The sequence below is a fragment of the Pelodiscus sinensis genome, chromosome 7, assembly GCF_049634645.1.
Source record: "Pelodiscus sinensis isolate JC-2024 chromosome 7, ASM4963464v1, whole genome shotgun sequence".
Classification (NCBI taxonomy): Eukaryota; Metazoa; Chordata; order Testudines; family Trionychidae; genus Pelodiscus; species Pelodiscus sinensis.
Genome location: NC_134717.1, coordinates 21732734 through 21755760, shown reverse-complemented (window position 1 = coordinate 21755760; position 23027 = coordinate 21732734). Strand labels below are relative to the sequence as shown.

Sequence of the window (23027 nt, the reverse complement as noted above, 5' to 3'; positions counted from 1 at the left end):
AGGAATACACCCAAACAAAACTGGCAACCCTACAGTGAGGCACTTACACAAGAGATTTGAATAGAAATAAAGTATAGCCCCTGACACCTACTTCATAACTAACAGGGGAGGGGGAATTTTTGTTTCCTATGAGCACAGAACCGTAGACAGCCTGACATTGGCAGTTACCAATTACTGAGTCTGGTATGTACGTTGCAATTTGGCTACAATACACTATGTGATAAATGGGCCTTTTTTGTACATGTATGTGTCTTTCACTGGAGAAAAGGAGTGTAGAAATACATAGGATAACTAGAATTCTTACAGTAAGGTCAACAGTGTGAGTATTTTTAAGGTAAGCTGCATCTCAGGCTTGAAAACCTAGAAAGAGCCCTTTAATACAACATTTTGAAAGTATTTATCATGTCTATTTTCAATGTATAAATTAGTTATTCTGAAGTCAAGACTAATTACCATCTCTTCAGCAGTGGAGTCTAATTCTTCTTGGATATTTTTATTCATTTCCTTGAGCCTCAGGGTAATTTCTGAGTTTAAGACTAGTTTTTAGGTTTGGGGATATTTATTTTAAAAAGTAGACAATATTTATAGCTTTTAGTCTAGCAGATAGCATGGCATAATGAATTGAAATTAATGCATGGTTGTCTATTTCTACAACAGATGAAGGAAAAGATACAAGACATATTAATATATAATCACTCCTTGTTTGTGAATCACATTTAGGAATACAAATACAAATGCTTTCAAAATTATAATTGTGTGCAAGGTATATGTATGTGTATAATATGTATAATCCAGGTCTTTGACTGTTATGATATTATCTCAAGGGCAGATTTCTGTAAAGAATTCCAATGCTTCCTTTCAAATCCTGTGGATTTTATGGCAGATCAATTATGTTTACTTGAAATGAATTTGATATAACTTCAAATGCCCGGTACAGTTTTAAAATGATTTTGATTAGGTTTTCTAGGAGGACAGTCTTGATTTAGACAAGTCTACTACAATCACTACAAGGAAAGAAAAAAAAAGCAAAATGTATTGAAATCTCTCAGCACAGAACACTGCAGAAAGATAAGATTATTATAAATTTTAAAAACCCTGTCTAACCAGTCAGATTCTGAAAGGATGCAAGAAAGCATACAATCTTCATGGAGATAATTTAAAAACAAAGGAACTAAAAATATAATTCTGGAAATTATTGCATGTTGTCTTGAGAGACAGGCATAATGCCCATTAACGGTAAATGGAGCTGTGCATATGCACGAATAAGGGCATGTCTACACAACAGCGTTATTTCAGAATAACAGACATTATTCTGAAATAACTTTGCAAGCATCTACATCGCAAGTCCATTATTTTGAAATAATTTTTAAATAACGGGCATCTTATTCTACATTCTATAACTCTCATTCTATAAGGAGGCCTCAAAATAATAAGAGGCCTTGAAGAAAAATTCCACAGGTGTCCTGCTGGCCATTCTGGCCACACTCATTAGAACTCTATAGCATCCTTACCCTTGCAGCCTCTGGAAACAGTGATGTAGCACACAGCAGGCCCTGATGGACCTGAGTCACACAGCAATTGCCAGACCAGCACTTTCTGCCACCCCATTGCTCCCATTGAGCCCTCCATGTCTGCAAGGGAGCTGGCAGCCAGTTCCCAGGACCCTGCCAGGGGCAGAAGAGGTGTATGCCTTCCTGGTCTGAAGCAGAGATCCTGAACCTCATTGAGGTCTGGGTAGAGGAGGCAAACCTTCAGGATCTCTGTTCCAGACCCAGCAAAGTGGATGGTCAAATGGCCGATAGCCTGCTCACCAAGGGCCACATACATACATAGGAGCTGGGGGGAGGGGTGGGGGAAAAGACATGAAAATTAAAGAACTTAGGCAGGCTTATGCCAACGCCAAGGAGTACAGCTCCCACTCTAAGGAAGCATCACAGGCACACCCATATTACACACAGCTCCACCACATCCTGTGTGGTGGGTCGGTCCCTTCTCCCCTCCTCGTTGTGGACTCTGGGCTGGAGACACCCGTTGTCACCCTCCCGGGGGGGCAAAGCTGGTGAGGAGGAGGAGGAGGAGGAGGAGGAGGAGCCGGACAAGGCCAGTACCAGCTCAATGCCTGCCAGCCAGGAGGTCATGCCCGCCCTGCAGCCGGTACCCCACTACCAGGATGTCTCCCAGGCACTATCTGAAGCCAGGGAAGGCCCCTCAGGTGAGTGCCGTTACTTTCCCTAGACCCAGCCAGATGAGGAGGCAATGGAACCTCAACAACATAACAGACCCTGCTGAGCCTGGTGTTATAACATTCCTTGGTGGGGCTAAAGGTGTCTGGTGAAGGTCTTCATAAACCAGGGGAGCAGAGGGTAGGCTGCATCCCCTGCACTACAGATCGACATGTCCACATCCCTAACCCTGATGGTGTCGTTGGGGAAAAAAAGGTGCCGGCGTGAAGCTTCTGGAACAGGCTGGAGTCTTGGAAGACACGTGTGTCATGAGCCTTCCCTGACCACGCAACATAGGCGTTGGTGTACTGGCCATTGTGGTTAACGAGGTCCTTTCAAGACCATTGAAAAATACCCCTTCCTGTTAATGTGTTCAGATGCCCAGTGGACAGGGGCCCAGATGGGGATATGGATGCTGTCAGTGCCTTCCCCTTTCCCCACTCCCCTACAGTTGATGAAGCCCATGGCAACAAAGCCAGCGATGACGGGGTCTACGTCGCCCTGATTGATGACTCCTCACAGCAGGACAGCTTTGATGGCCCGCACCACCTGTAGAAGGAAACAAACAGAGAATCACAGGGTTGCCAGGGCCCTACCCTCCCCCCACATCATCCACCAGGAGCAACCTTGACTTGCCCCATCTCCTGTCAGGGCTTTGTGAAGGCAGGACTGAAAAACCTCCTGCAGAGGAGGCTTCCACCAACCCCACCACCATCGCTGCTGCCCCCCTCCCCCCTTACCTAGGGAACTCCACTCCAGCTGTTCAGTTCACCACCCTCTTGGGACAATAGCATGAGAGCACCATACCTGCATGACCACAGTCCGATGGTCAATCTCCTCATGCTGAACTGGTTCCCGACGGATCAGTAGCTGTTTGGCATTTCCCTGGGCCCAATCCTGAACTTCAGACTAGCAAATTTTCCATTAACCAGCGGGTGATTTTAATCATACTTGAAATACATGAGTAAAATCCAGGCTAAGGGGCCACTATTACCCATCTTTGAAAGTTCTTCTGATGGTCGGGAGAAGAAATGTGTACTAGTAAGTGTAGTGACTGCAGTTCTCTATCAGGCTTTCTTCCTTCTACCTTTCTATCAAGTTTGAGCTATCCAAATTAAAATGAATTCTAGACTTCTACCCTTCTGGGGCATTTTCCCCTGGAATATCTTGTGGCTGGTAACTCTGAGTGTTTGTGCTGCTCCACACACTGAAAACTCCCTCGCTGTGTTTCACTTTATGCCAAAAAAGGCAGAAAAGGCCTGCCTACTCTTAACTGAAAGGACAGATGGTCCAGTGTTTAGGATGTTATCCTAGGACTAGGAAGACCTGACTTCAGTCCCTTCATCTGCTACAAACTTCTTGTGTAACATTGTGTGACTTTAGCAAATCTTCAAAACAGGGATAATATTTGTCTTCCATACAGGAGTGTTATTAAGAGTGTATTAAGACTGTGAACTGCTCAGATGCTAGGGGAGAATACAGATACCATTCAGACCATTCTGCATTGTCTCAAAACTCTTTTTTGGAAGACTGCAGAAACTCTGACATGGTAACATAGTTCCATAGGCATGTGGGAGTGCTACAGCTCCCTATGTTTGGGACTTCACAGCCCCATTCCCCTGCCACCTGGGGCCCTAACTGCTGGGCCTCTGTAACTTTAGGGTTCGGTAGCTTGTTCTGTGCCCCACTTAGCCACAGGCCCTGCTCAGCCCTGAGGTCTTGCACAGCTGCCAGCCCTGTTCCTGGGGTTCCACCATTAGGCCCCACATACAGGGTCCTGCCTGGCTGATTGGTGCAGGGCATATTTTTGCCTTCTAATTTGAGTTCATGTTGGTACGTGCCTATCTTTCTGAGTAGCAGATCCAAATAGAAGTCCCATCTCTATGTCCTAGCTTTTATTCAGCAATAAAAATATAGTATCTACTTCAGAAACTAAATTCTTGTAACTACCATAGGATGGGATGAGAAATAACAATGTAATATTGAACTAGTGGTTTATTTCATTATTAAATACTCTCATATCTTGATGCCCTCTGATAAATGTCTGCAGCCTCATTCTAGCAAAAACCATAGGTTCCAGCAATGACAAAGAAAAAAGAGATTTTTTTTTCTTTTTTCCGTATTGCCAAAATCCCATATTTCTGTGTCTGTGAGGAAATGCTATTGCTAACCCTGCTATCCAATATTTTTTTCCACTTTCACCTAATACCTCTATAATTCTCAGTGCACTTAAATGTTTACTTTATATATTGTTTCCCATGATCCTCCTGTTTTCTAAAAAGCAGGGGCAGGATTTATTCCCTCCCTGAAACCATACTCTGGACTTTAGAGTTTGAACTTGAACATTTCTAATTGTTTTCTTATTAGTTGCTATATTTTCCCTTCACAGTAAAGTCTACTCTAAAGATCAACAATGATCAGAGCAAAAACATTATTCCTGGATTTCTTATTTGCCATTGTACTGCTGTCAAGACAGTTTATAGCCAACTGACCAATGTTGGGTCCTTTAGCCACAGATCCCCTGGTTTCTCAGGGGAATGGTTGACTGATTTGTGGCTTTTGGAGACACTCTACATCACAGTGTTAGGGGTGCTGCCAGTTCCATGCTAGCAACTGGCTTGCTTATGGCTCCTACTCTTAAGAGAAAGAGTGTTACTTTCACATTTGCAGTATGCGGGCGAGGGAAAGAGATGAGAGGAAAGGTTGCAGCAGGGTGAATGGTCTCCTCTTCTTCCATATAGTGAGGGCAGCAGTTCTGCAGCTGAGGAAAGGATGCAACCCACATGACAGGAAGGCTGAGAATATGAAAGCTAGTTCTTGCAAAATATTCAGAATCTATATAGTTGACTGGTATGGGTAGAATTTTTCCTAAAAAATACAACCCCAGTGGTCTGTCCTCTGTCGTGGGACTGTTCAAGAAAGTCATACTTTCTTTGGTGTCAAGGTAAATGCAGCACATGATGCATAACTTGAGATGTATCACTTATACTGGGGCTGTAGCATACATAATATTTCATGTCACAGTCACAGAAGATGAAATATATTAAGACTGTGCTAGATTCCAAGTTGAAATGCCATCGTCAGAATTGCACCCCATTGCAGGCAAAGCAAAGATACATATCAAAAGAAGAGACAGAGAATTAATTTTAATTATGCAGGGTGAAATGCAATATTAAATTAAAGACTCAGGAGTTTTTGTTTGGTTTTGGTAATTTAAGAGGGATGTGAAAAGTATCCCTAAATAAATGATAAGTCACCGATTACTTTGAAAGTTTACTTGAAATTTATGTTCTGTGCTACTGACAGTGAATATCCTGAATTGGCCTAAGAAATGCAACTTAATGCAAAATCAAACAGGAATACAACAATATTACAGCATTTATATTCATCTGAAAGCAGCAGAGTTTGATGTATGTTTTCCAAAGTACTAAAATTATGGTGTCTATGAAAGTAAAGCAGATTACATAATCCCCTTTAAAAGTTTGTAGCTCTCATAGTAAAATAGACAACAGTATTAAATAGATGGAAATGAATAACCATACAGGATTAGTCAGTAAATAGTGTCTGTATCTCAGAAAGCACACAAAAAGTGAGACCAAGTGGAGTCTTTTATTCACTTTGATTTGTGCATGTTGATCTATGGTAATTTATGTGGGAGAGCTCTGTACATTTTTAGCTATTCCTTACCATGTGGCTCTTTCGTCCCAATTCTACAGTGTATGATATGCACCCTCTCTGTGACCATAGAAGGAACCTTTGAGAGAGGTCTACACTAACTACTGTGACCATAGAAGGAACCTTTGAGAGAGGTCTACACTAACTACACTGTGTGGCAGAGTGGGACTGTTGGCTTGATTCCAAAATTAGACCTACTCCTCCTGATTTGTATTTTCTTCCACTACAACAGGGAATGCATTGTCTTTAATCACTTATTTTCTTCTGTCTATTGTCATTCTGTCTTTAAATCTCTCCTCTGAGGGTTCTTGCTCTGTAGCTGGCATTCCCAGGCTCCTGCTAGGCTCACAAATCCTATCTCTGCAGACAGGCAAGGTGAGCCTTATCTATTACAATTCAGGCCAGTCCAGTTTATTAAACAATAGCATACTATGATATTGTAGACGTGGTCAAGTTATATATTATTGAATGTGCTAAAAATAAAGTGAATTAATGTGTGGCAACAGAATGTGATAGGAACCCTAATACAGGCTGGACCTCTCTGGTCTGGCACTATCAGGACTTGAGTGGTCCTGAAGGAGGGATTTAGCTGGAGCAATCTGCAGTCCCACTGACAGGACTTCTGCTGCCTCCTACCCACCCGCCCGCAGCACACTGCTGCTCAGTCACTGGGATACCCGACCCTGCCAGCCCTACTGGGGCATCACCGGCCCCACTGTTGGAGCTCCTGGGTCCACCACAAAAAACTGCTGTCCTGCTGGAGCCTGCTGGCATTCTTGCCACCCTGCCACTGGCCCAGACAGATTCCCATGGCAGGGCTCCCAGCCTCTGGCCTCTCTGCAGCCAGTCTGACTAGATTCTTGGCCTCGCAGTACTCCTGCCCCTGGCCCTCCACTGGGTCTCTCTGGTCCAGCAACAGGACCAGGGAGTCCCGGTTGAGAGAGATTCAACCTGTACTTGAAGGTGGGTTTTAATTACATTGTGGCTACGTCTAGACTGGCATGATTTTCCAGAAATGCTTTTAATGGAAAAGTTTTCCGTTAAAAGCATTTTCAGAAAAGAGAGTCTAGATTGGCACGGACGCTTTTCCGCAAAAGCACTTTTTGCGGAAAAGCGTCTGTGGCCAATCTAGATGTGCTTTTGCGCAAAAAAGCCCCAATCGCCATTTTCGCGATCGGGGCTTTTTTGCGCAAAACAAATCTCAGCTCTCTACACTGGCCCTTTTGCACAAAAGTTTTGCGCGAAAGGGACTTTTGCCTGAACGGGAGCAGCATAGTATTTCCGCAAAAAGTACTGATTTCTTACAGTAGGAAGTCAGTGCTTTTGCGGATACAAGCGGCCAGTGTAGACAGCTGGCAAGTTTTTCCAGAAAAGCAGCTGATTTTCCGGAAAAACTGGCCAGTCTAGACACAGCCTGTAGGTGCAGTTTCCCAAGCTTCTTTTAGAATTAAGGTCTGCAAGTCCTCACTGGAGACCCCGCTCCTGCCCAGAGATGTCAGGAAAACCCTTTGAGTAGGAGCACTGGACTTCGACATGGTGCAGATGGTAGTCAGGGCAAGGGGAGTTTTTTGCATAGAAAGCAAAAGCAACATCCCATCACTGTATCACCTCTACCCTTGTCAGTACAACCCCTTTAAAGGCCATGTCAGGAAAGCAAAGGAGAGTACATGGAATGAGAGTACAGCCTCAAGTGATGAATTTTCTGAGTTTTTGCTTTGCTCCATTGTTCTTTCTGGGAAATAGAAATGGAATGGAACAGCCAGAGTGCATGGGGCTGACCATTTTAACAGAAAGACAAGATCCACAGGAAAAACAGGGTCTGGAATCATAGATCCTGGCCTGTCCATATGACCCCTCAAATGCCAACAACAACTAGAGACTAGAGATGCCTCTAGCGTGTTCCCACTACTTGGCCCTATTACTGCTTTTATGCATGTTCAAACTCCATCAATTGCTTGCTTACTGCTGTCTTCAGCACCTGTAATTAAGATGCTGTTATATCTGATATCATTCTGAATGCAAAACATGTACACAGAGTGGCTGTTTCATGTACCCTTTCCCATTTCCTCCAGCACAAGAATCCACCTGCCCTTCCATGCACATTGGCCCCCCTCTATGTTGCATATGCCCTACAATCAGAAGCAACCAAAACTTGGGATGGATGAGGGGCCTGCTGAAATGTTGGGCAACAAATACACCGCTGTTCCTGCACAGCACTAAGGGTAGGCAAGGTGCATGCATGTATAATCTACAAAGTTCTGCTGCTTGGTGAACTTATGTGGATCTCCTGCTGGAACTGCTGCTTAAGCTCTTTGTTCCATTCATTCAGGTGCACTGCCAGCCAGCGGAGACAATGTATTAGAGCTGTGACCCCAAAAAGACAGGTTTCTATTGTGTTAGTGCTCCTCTTTTGGCAATGTGACATGCTTGAAGGTGAGCGTGAGGCCTTTTTTGAAGAGGAATTAAGGGAGGCAGGTCCTAGTAGACTAGTAGAGGGACATATGGTGCAGGAGGCCATTGCTGATATTTTGCTACTGTGGTAAGAAGGCCAGTTTGTTTAATGATTTAGGCCCAATGGCTGCCAGGATTTTGTTAAAGAGATGCCATTCCCTATACCTCCTGCTACTGAGCACTCTGACCAGATCCTGCAGTCACTGTGTGCACCTTCCTTACATTGCAGACAATGGGAGTTCAGTGAATGAAATGTGACTGCAGGATGCAGCCCTGCAATATGTAAAGGCTGAGTAATGCCATTTGATGTATAAAGGAAGGAAGTCTCTGAATTATTCATGGAAATCAGTTTGTTGATTTCCATCTTTAGCCTATCTCACATACACAACAAGGAAGAGCAGATCATGCTAGGATTTTTCATATTGGAAGCTCAGGCTTTTAAATGAAAATGAGTAGTCTACAATATTGTTTTCTTTTTATTTTGTTTTGTTTGTTTTTAGAGAGATTTAATCCCTGATGGTACTCAACATATCTCTAGCCCCTTAGAGATTTTTTAACATTACATGAGGATTTGGAACATTGGAGTATGTATAACAACAGGTTTTTTTGGGGTGAGCCTGTATCTCCAAATATCAACAGAAAGAAAAAAAGAAATGAAGATCCCTCATGAAATCTCAGTGAAGCCCTGTTTGAAGAAAGATTATAGAAAACATCTCTATATTGTGCAGATTTTTGGATTGTTTGTTTGCAACCCTCTTTCACATACCCATCATTAATCATAAGGATTTTCTCAGGAAAACAAATATACCTGGCCTTCAAACCAAACTTATTCAGAGAAAAAGAACATTTGGCTGCCCATGGAAATCAAAAAGAGAGTTAAAAACAAACAACTCCAATGCTGATACTGTGACACTGACAGAGACAGAGAGAGAGCTGGTAATGTGAGATTCCTATTTTTAAATAGTGATTTGTTTAATAATTTATTTTTCCTTTGGCTGAGACTAAAAAATTTTGCCCTCATATAATTTTGTCTGCAGGCAAGAAGAAATATTTGCTCACACCCTCTGTAGACTACACAGAGTACTGGCAACACATTTGACAAAGAATTAAAATGTTCAATAAAAGTTTGCATGAGTTGGACATGACATCTAAGGATATGTCTACACAGCAGTGTTATTTTGGAATACATGTCTACAAGCCTTTATTTTGAAATAATGTTAAGCTGGAGAGATTCTTACTCCAACTCATGGCAACCCTCATTTCATGAGAAGTAAGGGAAGTTGAAGAAAGAGAATCTCTATAATGGAAAGTAATTGTATAACTCCTAAATATGAAAGGATGTTAACTTGGAAAATCATCTCATTGTAGTTGACCTTAGATACACACTACACATCATGAGAATGACTCAACAATAAACTGAGTTGTTCTCCTTGGAAATTCTTTACCATCATTTGGGGCTATGCCTAGACTACTCTCTGCTTCTGAAAGAAAATACACAAATTCAATGCAAATTTGCATATCTTCTTCCAATCCCTTTTTCTGAAGAGTTTTTTTTTTTTGGAAAAAAAAATGCAGTCTAGACGGGGTTTTTCATACAATCCCCCCTTTTTTCAAAGGACCATGTAAACCTCATTTTTTGAGGAATAAGGGTTCTTTTGAAAAGGGGAGGGGGAAGAGTTGAACAAACCCCCCCATCTAGACTGCTTTTTTTGTGAGAAAAAACCTCTTCTGAAAAAGGGATCGGAAAAAGATATGCAAATTTGCACCAAATTTGCCTTTCTTCTTTCAGAAGCTGAGGGTAGTCTAGATATGGGAGAGACCCTGTTGCTGTATTAGGACACATGAACATTTCCTTACGGTGCTACCTGGACATTTATTTTAAATACAAAATCTTGATTTGAAATGCATTTAACTTTTTAGTTAGAATTAGTGATTCTGTGAGATGTAGGAGGGGATCAAATTCTTTGCTGGCATAACTCCCACGAAATAAATGGAGTTATATCATCAGAGATCTTGGCCCAATATTTAAAGCTAATACTTATAGAACGGACACATAGAAAGGAATTTTACTGTTGACTTCAATTGGGCCAGTATTTTTTCATGATATCTAGGTGGCTGGTTAGTAGCTCTTCTCTTTCAGTCACCTCTCTGCTTACAACTACATTATCTCTGCAAATGATTACTTTTACTTTGTGGCTCATAAAATACTTGAAAAGCAAATAGCTTTTCTTTTGGGATACCACCATATTACAACGGGTATCAGCTGATTTCCAAATCTCTTCCAGAGAGGATGCCAGCAATCACTGTACGAGGTCTTAACTTTATTTCAAATTATTCCAGCTGCTTCCCCTGCTAAATCATTATCATCATTTTTCCCCCAGAAATTAAATATAAATCTTTCCATAAAAGCTGGCTTAATATATGTGTTTGCTAAGTGATTTTGCTTTCTTCCTTGCTTATGATTTCATGGATGCTTTTTTAAAATTTGTTTACATGAGAAAGCAAATGAATAAAATCTCCCGTGCCTGCTTTCCTCGTCTGTAAGCAGATATTCCCTTGGGATGCAAGGTTTATGACAAGTTAACTGGGGAATATTTGCAGTCGTCCCTTCTTAAAATATTGACAGCACATCCTTACTTGAGTTGCTTAAAAAAAAGAATTATAACATTATATCAGGCTTCCAGAACTGAAGGCCACAAGATGCTTATGGATCAACAACTACTACCATTATTATCCCAGCTATATGTCTTCCGCAAGATGAAAAGAGGAATAGGTTTCATCTGTGTCACTTTGCACCATTAGTTGGCAAATGTGCCAGTTCATATTCTTTCTGTTTCTTTTTCCTCCTTCTTGTTACATTAATTTACTACAATTATTTAATTATTTGTTTCCCTTCCTTGCTCCCCTGTTCAGAGAAAAGCTACAAGCTGCTTGGGGAAGTGAAGCTTTGGCTGCTGAGTGTGTTCTTTGAAAATGCAGCCCTGTACATATGTGGATGGCTGCATTGGAGGGGTTTTCATGGAACAAGAGAGGATGGGAAACTTTTACTAAGCTGCCTGATCTTCTGGCCTTCCATTCCAGAGTACATTTACAATGTGATAATAGATAGATTGTTGAGTTTTCTATGTCACCACCTCTACCCTAGACTAGGGTTGAGCCTTCTCAGAGGCCAGTTTTCTGAGGTTTGGAAACATGGTCCTAGACTGAGCTTGAAAAGGTGAGTGTGTAAATCACAGATAATACTGAACAACTCACCTCTCTTTGTATGGTAAATTGTTACTAAGGAAATGGCACAGATAGGAAGGAGCTTCTACAGTGAGAGATAAAAAGCCAGCTGGCTCTCTTGTTCTTATCTCTCGCTGCAAGTAGCCTAAGTGCCAAGTGGGGCAGTGAACCACACCAGGTCTGTGGGTTACATCTAAACTAGAGGACAAAGTTGAGTTAAGATACACAACTTCAGCTACATTAATTGCATAGCTGGAGTTGAAGTAACGAGGGCTGTTAATTGATCTGCATTAATGCCTATAATCAACTGCTAATTTTTTTAGCATGTTAATCACAGGCATTAATGCTGAACTGCCCCTTTGAAGTGCCCTGGCAGTGCTTCAAAGATGCAGCATATTAGTAGCCAGGGAGTCTCCAGCTGACCCTGGGCTCCACATTACACTGCACCTTTGAAGCACTGGTCTGGAGCTTCAAAGGGGCAGCGCATTAGGAGCTGGGGATCAGCTGGAGTCCCCAGCTGATCCTGGGCTCCGCCTTGGGCTGCCCCTTGGAAATGCCACCGCAGTATTTCAAAGAGGCAGTGCATGCAATTAATCACAATTAAATTTTTAATCACACAATTAATTGCTTGACAACCCTAGAAGTAACTTAACTCATCTTTTGGTACTGGCTACACTGCAGGAAGTCAAAGGAATTCCTTCAACTTCCTTTAGTCCTTGTGAAAGCAGGGTTATTCGCATTGACCAGAGTGTCCTTCTCACTTTGAATTTGCTGTCTTTACTAGACCACTAATTTGAACCCTGGAAGATCGACAGTGACAGCTTCGATCTTCCTCTGCAGTGCAGACATATCCTAAGAGCCCAGTAAGCAGTAGAAGTGTTGATAATGCTGCTAGAAAATATTGCCCTTCCATGGTTCGGCAAATTATCTGGTACAGCTCCTGTCAGGCCCTGAGGATGCGGGATTAGAGAGGGTCAACTTGTACCGAGTCCGTGAAAGTTATAAAATCCATATGTGGTATCTAACTCTAGGAACTTGGGCTAGTTTACAAGCTGTTAGAACAGTAACTGTTCTATCATATAATACATTGTCCATACAAGAAAATACTTATCAATTGAAATTACTACCAAGGTAAGTTGCTCTTTTCTCCCTAAGAGTTAGCTCTCATCCCCTGAAATTATGAAAAATAACATATGCTAATGTAAATATTGAATGGCATGATAGTAACACAAGCCCCTGTAAATATTCTTTACAAGTCTTATGCTTATTTTTAGTTGTGATTCACAATCATAGTTCTGTGTTGGAAAAGCTTTTCATTTGTCCTACTTGTTAAAGTAATATTTTTAGAAGTTTCCTATAGGGGGCACTCATGCACCACAAACAGCTGCTGCTATTTCCAGACTACTCAGATCATGTTTAGATGGAATGGGACAGACCCTGGGGCACATTTTCACATTACCTTTTATACAGAGAACAAAAGTGAGTGAAATATAAACTAAAACACACTTTGTCACAGCCCTACTATTCCCCAATGAAAGACAAAGCCATATTAAAAAGTGCATTTAAATGACATTCAGAACCTGATTATGCTAGAAGCATAAAATCATGATAGTGTAGACAGCTGAGCTTTCCTGCATTTTAAAATTCTAAACAAGATATCTGATACATTATGTTTCAGTGGTGGGTTCAATTATTATTCTCCTGCTGAGTGTTAGGACTATTTAGAATGCTAAAAAGCAGACATGTGCCTTGTTCTTGGGTTTAAGTGAAATGACTATCTATTCACATATCCTTTTAAATAAACTTGCCAGTAAAGAAAAGAGTTTGCTCACTATGTAGCTGAGGCAGGTTGCCACAACAATAATTTGGACTGACATCATATGGCCTTTATTTGACAGTAAAAACCTTGTACCAAATGTTTCTTTATGGGAACTGTTTTATGGTTAACAAGATTTAGCCCCAAACCAGAATGAAAATCCTGCTTTGGCACCTGGCTGTCTTCATAAAGTGCTTTATTTTGAAGCAGGGGGAAAAAGGTTCCCTTGATCTTTGAAATGCTGTGTTACAAATTGTAAGTTTCTGTTCTCTATCAAGGTAACATAAAAATGAATTGAACAGCTTCCTGTGGGATAACTTTCTAAACAGCATTAAACAAGTTAAATACTACTAATAAACTCTGAATGTAAAAGAAAGTTTGAATTCTAAACTATAAAGCATTATGTCTACAGAACGCTGATGCTTTCGACCCATTATTAACTATTACTGTGAGTTGAAGGTCCCAATACACTGCTTCCTAGCAGAGCTAAAAACAAGTATAAAAACTGCAGTTTATTTGAAGTAAAGTGTGTTAATGAAGGAGAGAGTTAAAATACCTAGTTAAGTAAGTCAAGCACATACACCTGATGATCACCAGGTGTGGGAGAATTTAGTGGTGTCTAATGGTGATGAGTTAGCAGCCTGAAAGTATGTTTCTGGGTGGGGAGTGTTACTTTGTGGAGAAAAAGCAGGTTGCGCTAAGAAAGCTGAAACTTTACTGAAAAAGTTTTCTACAAACATACATGTATTCTTTGTAAGTTCTCTTCATAATGCTCATAATCTGATCATTAGTAATAATCAGGAAGAAGATACAAGCTTCAGAGACACTAGCAGATCTCCCAAGTACTGTATATAGGTATGCTGCATGTGGCAACATACTCAAATATCTCTTGTTAAATTTATTTTCTAATTTTAAAGTCTATTATTGGCAAAACAGTGCATAGCTCCAGGACATGAATGTGTTAAATGATGGTGAACTATCTTCATCTTATGGTTAGCCATAAGTATTGCTATTTGAGATATTCCTAAATACTTCTGTGGATTTCTGGCATGAGTTTGACAATAGCCTTAAAATATTCTGGATGGTGACTACTGGGGGAGAACTTTAGGAGCTTGGTAGCTACTGCATCCATAAAAGTGACATAGACTAAAAGGGAATTAGAAATTATTTTAAATACTGTAAAAGGTGCAGTTCTTGAGTTCCTCCACCCTAGATATACTTTGACACTTGTGAATGTTAGTTTTCTGATTGCAACTGTAATTATATTTATTTGATTTTAATTTAAAAAAAGACAAAAAGGGAAAGTGATTTTTTTTTTAAACAAATTCAAGGAAGAGACTCTTATGTGTCTCATTTTCTCCAGCTTAGGGTAGGCATAATTGTTTCGTATAGCATCATTCTCCTTGTGATTTTTGTTGCATGATGAGAAATACATGATGGATGTTTGTCATAATGGGATCCATTTACAGTGCCTAACACATGGAATTACTTTTCTCTGATTTAATGCTGTCACAAACTGAGACTGAAAAAAATAGTTTGCTTTAAAAGACTGATAGCTACTGGCGGGGGGAGGGAAAGGGAAAGGAGGGAGTCATAGTAGGGGTACCATTTGTAGTATTTTGAGAATTAACAGTGGGTCCAGTTGTGCAATTAGACAATAAGGCTTTTTCTACTGAAGAGTAAATGGTAAAAATCCTGTTGACTTTTGAGAGTAGGATCTGGCCTAAGAACACAGCCTAGTTCTGTACAATAGTTAGCAGGTAGAAAAGGTAGTTGAAGTATTTACATGGGGAATTTGATATTTTCATGAATAGTTTAACCTGGTCCAGGGCAAAAACAATACCGTGTCAACCAGCAAAAATTATATGGTACAATAATGATGAATTGAGCCTTAAGTAAATTTTCTGTGGAACTGCAAGTGTGTCCCTTGTGAATCTTATAATCTATGAATATGCATCATTGTTCATAAAGTAAACAGCTTTTTGGAATGAACTAAGCTTCTGCTTATGGATTCTAGTTCTAAGCACAATCCTGTTAACAAGTAAGGCTCTATTCAGCAAGGTGCTGAAAATTCTGGTCTTTTATTCCAGCAAAGTAGTTAAGCATGTGCTTAAGTGCTTTGCTGGATCAGTGCCAGAATACTTAGAATCCAGTCATCGCTATTGAGCACTACATTTGTGGTAAGTGTAGTGATAGCCATTAAAGGTGTAGTCATTTCATGATAAATTCATCATTGGACCCTGAAGTAGTTAGTTTCAGTCTATACATAGTTCTGTACTTATGTAGTTAAATTTTCCACAGGGAGATCACATGTTTTGGTAACAACTACTGTATACTACAGTTTAAAAAAAATCCTTCTTTTTTTCCCCCTGGTATTGTGAAATATTTCTGCCCAGCATGCATATACATTTATTTATATAGCATAATTTCTCCACATGAATATGTAAAATAAAGATAGTGCATTGATTATTTTATTGGACATGATCTTGATTTCTGTCTGGTTTTACATTGGACCAAATTCAGTGGAACTATTAGAAGCAGGCTCACTGTATATAAGAGAAATTATTTTATATTGATGAAAAACTAATTTGAAAATACAGTCCTTGAAAGAGATGCTGGTCTTTTTAATTGTCCTTTGAATGCTGTTAAAATAGTGACAAATTCTTTTGACTTCATTTTCAAGAGGCTTTTATGAAAATATTTTCCAAAAGAAACAAACATTTCAATACCTAGAACTTCTATTTTTATTTTCTTTTGCAAATCTAAAACTGAAGTAGCTATTTGTTATGTGAGATGTTGTACCAGATTCTCAGCTGTTTTGTATAACTGTATCTTCTTCAGTGGAGAAAAGCTTAATTGAGGGTATGGCCCTGAATTGTGTCTATCCTTTTAAAAACAAGGATCATCAAAGTGATGTCTTAGGTGAAAAGGTCCTGAAATGTAATAAGAAATATTTTCAAATTCCTAATATTTACCAAGTTTACAAGCGCCACGTATTCTTAAATATATTCATCACACTTTCTAGCTTTTCAAACAAATCACCACAATTGTTCCAATTTCCTTGTATCTTTTTTAATACTTTACAATTCATGTATTAAAGCAATGCCAAACCGTCTTGAATGCCAGATCATGATTTCCATCCATGCCACTTGGTATGCAGATATACACATTACAGTTCAGTCATGAAGAACTTTTTCAGCAGCTGTTGAAGATGCACATTTAGGAAGAGACAATGATTTTTTAAAAATGCAGTGCTTTAAGAACTGGAATAAATGTTTTCTTCAAAGGGGGGTTGCTTGTCTCATAATATAAACTGTTGAATTTAGATAAATACTCTAATCTCTTACCATTTTGGTCTCTTTTTCTCCTTATCCTGTCTCAGCTGCTGCCTGGCAACTTTTCTATATCTGGGAGGACAGGGCAGGGCACCCGGCTGCCTCCAGTATTGCTGCCAATATCATTTCCTAGCAACCTGGTTTTTCAGGCCAACTCTTCCCTCTGAGAAGCTGCATACATCACCTTTGTGACATAATCTAGAAACCCTGGTATGTACAACCACAAGTTTTCTTGTTAACTTATGACCCGAGGTGGGTAGCAGGCAAATTATTAATTCAAGTAATAAGTACCCCTTTTGTCCCCACAAAAAAACAACCCTTGAACACCTGATTTTTTTTCCCCACTATTGCAATTGAGAGGTTTTTGTTGCAATTGAGAGGCTTTTGTAACTGCTAATTTTAGAATTATACCTGGAGGATGATTAACATTCTTATAAATAAAAATGATTGGTTCTACTTTACTTAATTTATCTCCAATAAGATATTTCATAATATTCTATAGCTTGATTTATTTATTAAACTTGTCAGTTTTAATAACCCCAATTAATACGAAGAAGGTATAATATACTGAAGGAACAAATGGATCTTGAATAGCATTTCTAGCTTTGATTTCTCTATTCACCATTAGTTCATTCTCATTCCCCCATTTAATTATTTTTGGTATAGTGAAAGAATATTTCTAGACACCCATAAAGTCTTTTCGCAAGCCCTTTTGACTGAATGACTTCTAACATGTCTCATTTGTGTCACTTACATGGAAAAGACTGAAACTTTCCATATGTAGGACACACTTCTGACTCTTGAACTATTTCCACAATAGCTACTATGTCCATTGATGTTGACAGGGAACCATGCAGACGTCCTAACAGATAGATGTGTAAAAGGTGAACTTTAAAAATGATGCCTGTGATGGGGGAGGGATTAAATATAATAGGTAGAGTTAACTTTTTCTTATGAAAACTTCTGAGACCAAGCCAGTGAAGTAAAACCATATTAATAGGTGATCACTTAAGTTGTATTGTTTTTCAAAGTAGATGTAAACACCCTCTTGATATTTGAACTTTTGTGTTGTGCCTGTTGAACTCTCAGGCACAGTTTGCTACTCCTTCCTTCCTTCCAGTATTTTTAGATTTATTCTATAATGTAATTTTTTTATACCAAAGAAATCCAAGTAGAGGAGATTTCAGGTGCAGATTTGTTGAAGGTGGAAAGATAGTATTAAAGTTAACATTATTCATATATGTTTGCACTTCTGATCTATATTGTTAAAGTAGTTTAATTTCATCACATAGATGTGACTGTATAGTGAATAATGTTTAATGGAAATGTTTAATGAAACTGAGGGGGGAAGTGATTTATTAAAGGTCAGCTTTTTATTTGTTCAACAGCCTATATTTTAAAACCAGACTTCCATGATAATTACCATCTCTTTTGTCGCACTATTTTAAACCAAGATTCATTTTTGGGTGGCTATTTGACAAAGGATTACTTATAGGTAATTGCATTTTTATTTATATTCTGAGTGCACACACTTTTATTTATAATTCTGGGTATATTGACACCTTATTTCCTGGAAATACAGAATACATTGACTTTTATTTCAAAAAAGTGAAATGTTTAAAAAAATAAGTTTAGATGCATATGTGATTTGCAGTATTGAAAGTAAGATCAATTAATTCCTCAGACTCTCATAAATGTTAATGTTTTAAATGGGTAGTAAATTGTGCTTTATCATTAAAGCAAATTATTCAAGTAGAGTACTGAAAAGCTTTGCTAGATAAGTATGGAGTAAAGCTGAAAAGGAACAAATTAGTAATAAAGCTTCAGATAGCTGGACATATGTTTTTAGTGAAAATGACTTTGTAAGAATGATTAACTTCTAAAAGCACAGCATGCCAATTAACAGATAATGTCTGAGGCAAAATTATGACTGCTTTTAACATTATGCACCTTGAGACTTCTGCACAAGATGCATTTTATAAATCTGAAAAATAAAACTGACTTGCTAATAGATATTGAATCAAAAATATACAATTCTAAATCTGTGAGGGGAGGAGAATTCAGTGAAACGGCGTGAAAAGATTATATAAGATCAGAAGAAAGACACAAATTTGCCAACAGTGAGCTGAGAAAGTCCTTTGTTACATGGCGTACATGCATTTCTTTAAAATATGCAACCCAGTTGTGCAGTTCTTCCCTGTGGAGTAAACCATTGCCTCCATGTACCCATGCCTCGCAAAAGGAGTCTTCCTTTTATGAAATGGGGGGAAAAAACATTTAGATTCAAGACCTGTTCAAAATGTAGTTAGAAACAAAGTCTTATAAGAGCCATACTAGTCAAATATTGTGGTTTACAAGAGCAAAGTCTCCCACTTGAAGTGGCAGAATGTACTTTCAGTATGTAAACTCCTATTTTGTCTGGGCAATGGGGGAAGAGCTGATTTCAGAGGACCACCACAGTTCAAGGTGGAAATGATATATTTCATCAACTCGTCTTACACAACTACAAGTTGTCTGTATGGGATTATTTCCCATGTTGGGCCATGTCCTGGTCTCAGTTGAACAGATGTAAATTGTGAGTGACATTAGTAGAATGACTCAGTATTTACACAAACACAGAAGTTGGCCCAATTGAATGTTCTTCAGTCCCGGTGTGTAGTCCAATATTAAATTATTTAAATGCTAGGGTCTCAATCTCCAGGGTGAATTTTGGACCTGATCCTGCTCTCATAAGTCAGTAGGAACAGGAATGGGCTCTTAATTTTATAAATAACTATGTGAATGATGATCCACATCATTTTAATATAGATGATTAAAATACTCCATAATCCTCTTCAAATTGTGCTTTATTGTTGTTTTTTGCATTGGTTGTCTCCTCCACCACCTGCCCCCTCAAGTCTTCTAGGTATTGGGTTTCGTATAAAATGTATTTTATAAAATTGTCAGGGAGTAGAAATGTACAGTTAAAAGGAGTAAGGCTTTGCCTTTCAAACAAAAGGTCTAGGCTGACAACTTTAGCTTTTTGCTACATTGTGATAAAACAAATCTGCAAAAGTCTATATAATTGACTTAGCACCTACTGTTTGTTAAACATGTTTTTAAGTTTTATAAAAAGCTAAGCAAAACTTTTCAGCATCTGATAGGTTCAAATTACTGCTGTTTTTGCAAATAGAAGTATTAACATGACTACTCAAAGCAGGAAACACACACCCTATTTTCTTTTAAAATGTGACTTGGATACACTAGGTCAGCTCTTGTAAAGAAGCACCAAGGGCTAACCACAGCATGAAAATCCCTCTTTGGAAATCAACACTTATTTACCATATATAATAAGTAAAGAGTTTTCTAATGGCACTTTCATTTCTTTGGCTAATAAGCAATGCCTGTGTATGTGTTTGCTGAGTCACTTATTGTGATACACAAGTCCTTCTGAGATTGTTTGTACACTTTAATAAAACACTTTTTTAAATTTCATTTTTGCCTTTTCTCTGGCTGAAGCAACTATCTTCCTTTCCAGTAGAACTGAGTTACTTGCCTCCCTGTTAATGCTGTTGAAGGAGACTGCTTCCAGTTGATACAAAACTAAAATGTACTACTTCTAGAAGAGAGGCTAGGAATGATTTAAGCTTGTCTTGCCATTAGAGTAAGAGCAGAAAGGTTTAGTTGTTGGATACAATGCAGAAGCCTCCCTCTTCTAAATGTCTACATCCCAACAGAATATTGAGTTACTTCCCTTTCAGGGAGACAGAAATAATTGGGATTTGTAGGTTTTCCATTTGCAGTAGTATTTTCCTATTGTGTTAAATGCCTCTTACTTAGTAATAGAAGTGATTTATGTGGACACCAAAGCAGTGTATGGTAGATTCTGTGATTAATCAGTGAATCCCCATCCTCTGGCATCTCTCACTGCCCCTCTTGCGTGATGTAAGATCAGACGTACTCTGCATTGAAAAGTCAAGACACACAAGCTGCTCTCACACACATACACCTCGCGATCCTGCTGAAAGCAGGGAGAAGGCAGGCAGGCTGGGCTCATTTAGCAGACGAATTCCCATTGACATTTGTAAATTACGCAGCTCGATTGCAGACTCGCTGCTGCTGCTGATTTACTGAGTGTGCAGCCAAGCAACCCCGGCGGCGGAGGACGCTTCAATCCGGCCACAACAATGTCTGAGTTTCTTTTAGCCTTAGTAGCGATCTCAGGATTATTTCCTGTTGCTAAGGTGCTGGCCGCGGGAGCCGATCGAGGTAAGGTGATCACTTTATTTTCCTCTCTCAAACGATCGGGAGAAGTGTCTCAAACTTCCTCCGGCAGCTCAGCTGCACGGGACATTTGTCTCGGCCATGGCTTTAGGGCGGCTAGTGCAAAAAGGAGCAGGTAGAGGCACGCAGCAGGAAAAGTATCTTCTTGCGTGCACCGCGGACTGCGAGTCCGCTTGGCTGCCTGTGACAGACTCTGCAGATGCTCGCATCCGATTGCACGGGAGTGGAGGCTCTCTGACGGCGCTGCTTATTGCGAAGCACTGCAGCCCTTTGCGGCGGGTCTCTTCCTGGGAACGGCTACGCCGTCTGCAAACCTGCCTTCCAGCCCTCAACTTGCATTTCAGTAACTTCCTTACCTGCTGCAAAGCAGCAGCTGGCGGGGGGTCATCCCCGCGGGCTGGCTTCCTCCACCCAGACAGCCTCCCGGGGAGGTCTCCACTGTGCTGCTCGCGTCTGAGCAAATGCTACAGTTGACGCTGTGGCTCTGCGCAGAAACAATAGGGCAGGATCGTCTCTCCCTATGTTACACCGAAGCTTTGCAACCCGGGCACTTGTAGTACCTTGAGAAGGAGTCGGTGATACACCTTCAAGCGTAACTTAGCTTTCATCTCCTGCTCCGTAGGATGTTGCATTAATAAGCTAACTAAAACAGTCAGAGGCAGGAATAAACCAAGAGCAGGTGAACTTCCTAGCAAGAATATCTGGTTTCTTTTTGTAGAGCCTCTCTGAAGTTTTGTAGCACCCTCCGGGCAAATACCGAGCAAAATGCACACAGATGAGTAATTCGACCCGATCGATGTTCACATGGCCGTGATTAAATGTATCAGAGTGCATTATGGAAACTTGACTATTAAGATCCTCTCATGTTGACTAATAATGCTCAGGCTTTTGATGTAATTAGAAACGGACAAATAAGCCACATAGGAGGGGATGGGGAGAGAGGCTGGATCGATGAATGATCTAATGACAGTGTTTTTCAGAAAGCACTTATGTATTGGCTTCGTTATATTTAAAAAAATCCCCCCAAACTAGGCATGAATTGTGATGGTTCCATCCTGCATGGTGTTATTACTTGGAAGTATTACTTTGTGTGTGTGTTTATATAAATTATATGGACACACAAACAGACACTATATAGCAATGCTAGCTGAAGGTTTTCTGTGTGTAGTTTTATGAGGCTGGTGAGTGGTGTATTTTCGAAACTGCTGATTGGTTCTACCTTTCAAAGAAGCTTCTACAACTATTTCCAGAGGTCCTTTTATTCAATTCCCCTAGTCTACCATCAATTTGATTTCTGAACTTGATTTAAATGGTTCATGAGAGGCTAAATAAAATAGCACAGCTAAGTAATAAAGAACACAGAATCTTTTAGCCAAAGCACTAAAATTAAGAAGTTGAAAGAGCAACTGTTTTCCTGTCTTAAGAAGTCTTTGATTAAAGGCAACAATCTTTTGGGCCAGAATTAAGTTTAGCTCTTGCTTATACTTACAGTAATTGCTGATCTTAACAGACTGACTTTGCTATATGATACTTGAATTAAAAATTTAAAAAATAGGATTTAGTTGATTTTTGGATAAAGCACAAGAGTGTTATGTTGCTTTCATTCAAAATAGATTCAGTAAATCAAGAATTAAAGTAAAACTCATTAGCTCTGATTAGATGCTAAGAATCTAGCAAGAAAACTAAATAAAGAAATGAGACAGCAATTAATATTGTCATATTCAATTTGCTTTGAATGAATTTTATTTTTTTATAAATGTAACTATATGATACATTGAACTTGCATTATGCAACTTGGAGTGTTGTATCTCTTACACATTGGCTACTGAATTGTTTACCGACTGTTTAAAAGTCATTTGAACAAGTACAAATGGCTACAGATAGCCTCTTTCAGGTACACATTTCTGCTTTAATTGAACTTCCAAAGCTGTTGAGTTAATGGAAATTGACTGGCTATCAAAATATTAAATAGATGGCTCACAGCACAAGCTTAAAAAAGCCATCCTCCTTGGCTGGCCAACAGAGAGACAAATATTACAG

General features: G+C 39.6%; 1 protein-coding gene across 1 annotated transcript in view; it reads left to right on the top strand.

The window, feature by feature from the left end:
* Nucleotides 1-14027: 14027 nt before the first annotated feature.
* Nucleotides 14028-23027, top strand: part of LRP1B (LDL receptor related protein 1B) — a 1349043-nt gene continuing 1340043 nt past the window's right edge. The window contains exons 1-3 of the mRNA XM_075933312.1: nucleotides 14028-14244; nucleotides 16772-16934; nucleotides 18113-20972. Coding sequence (XP_075789427.1) covers nucleotides 20891-20972 — 82 coding nt within the window. The 5' untranslated portion in view covers nucleotides 14028-14244; nucleotides 16772-16934; nucleotides 18113-20890. The remainder of the gene's footprint in view (nucleotides 14245-16771; nucleotides 16935-18112; nucleotides 20973-23027) is intronic.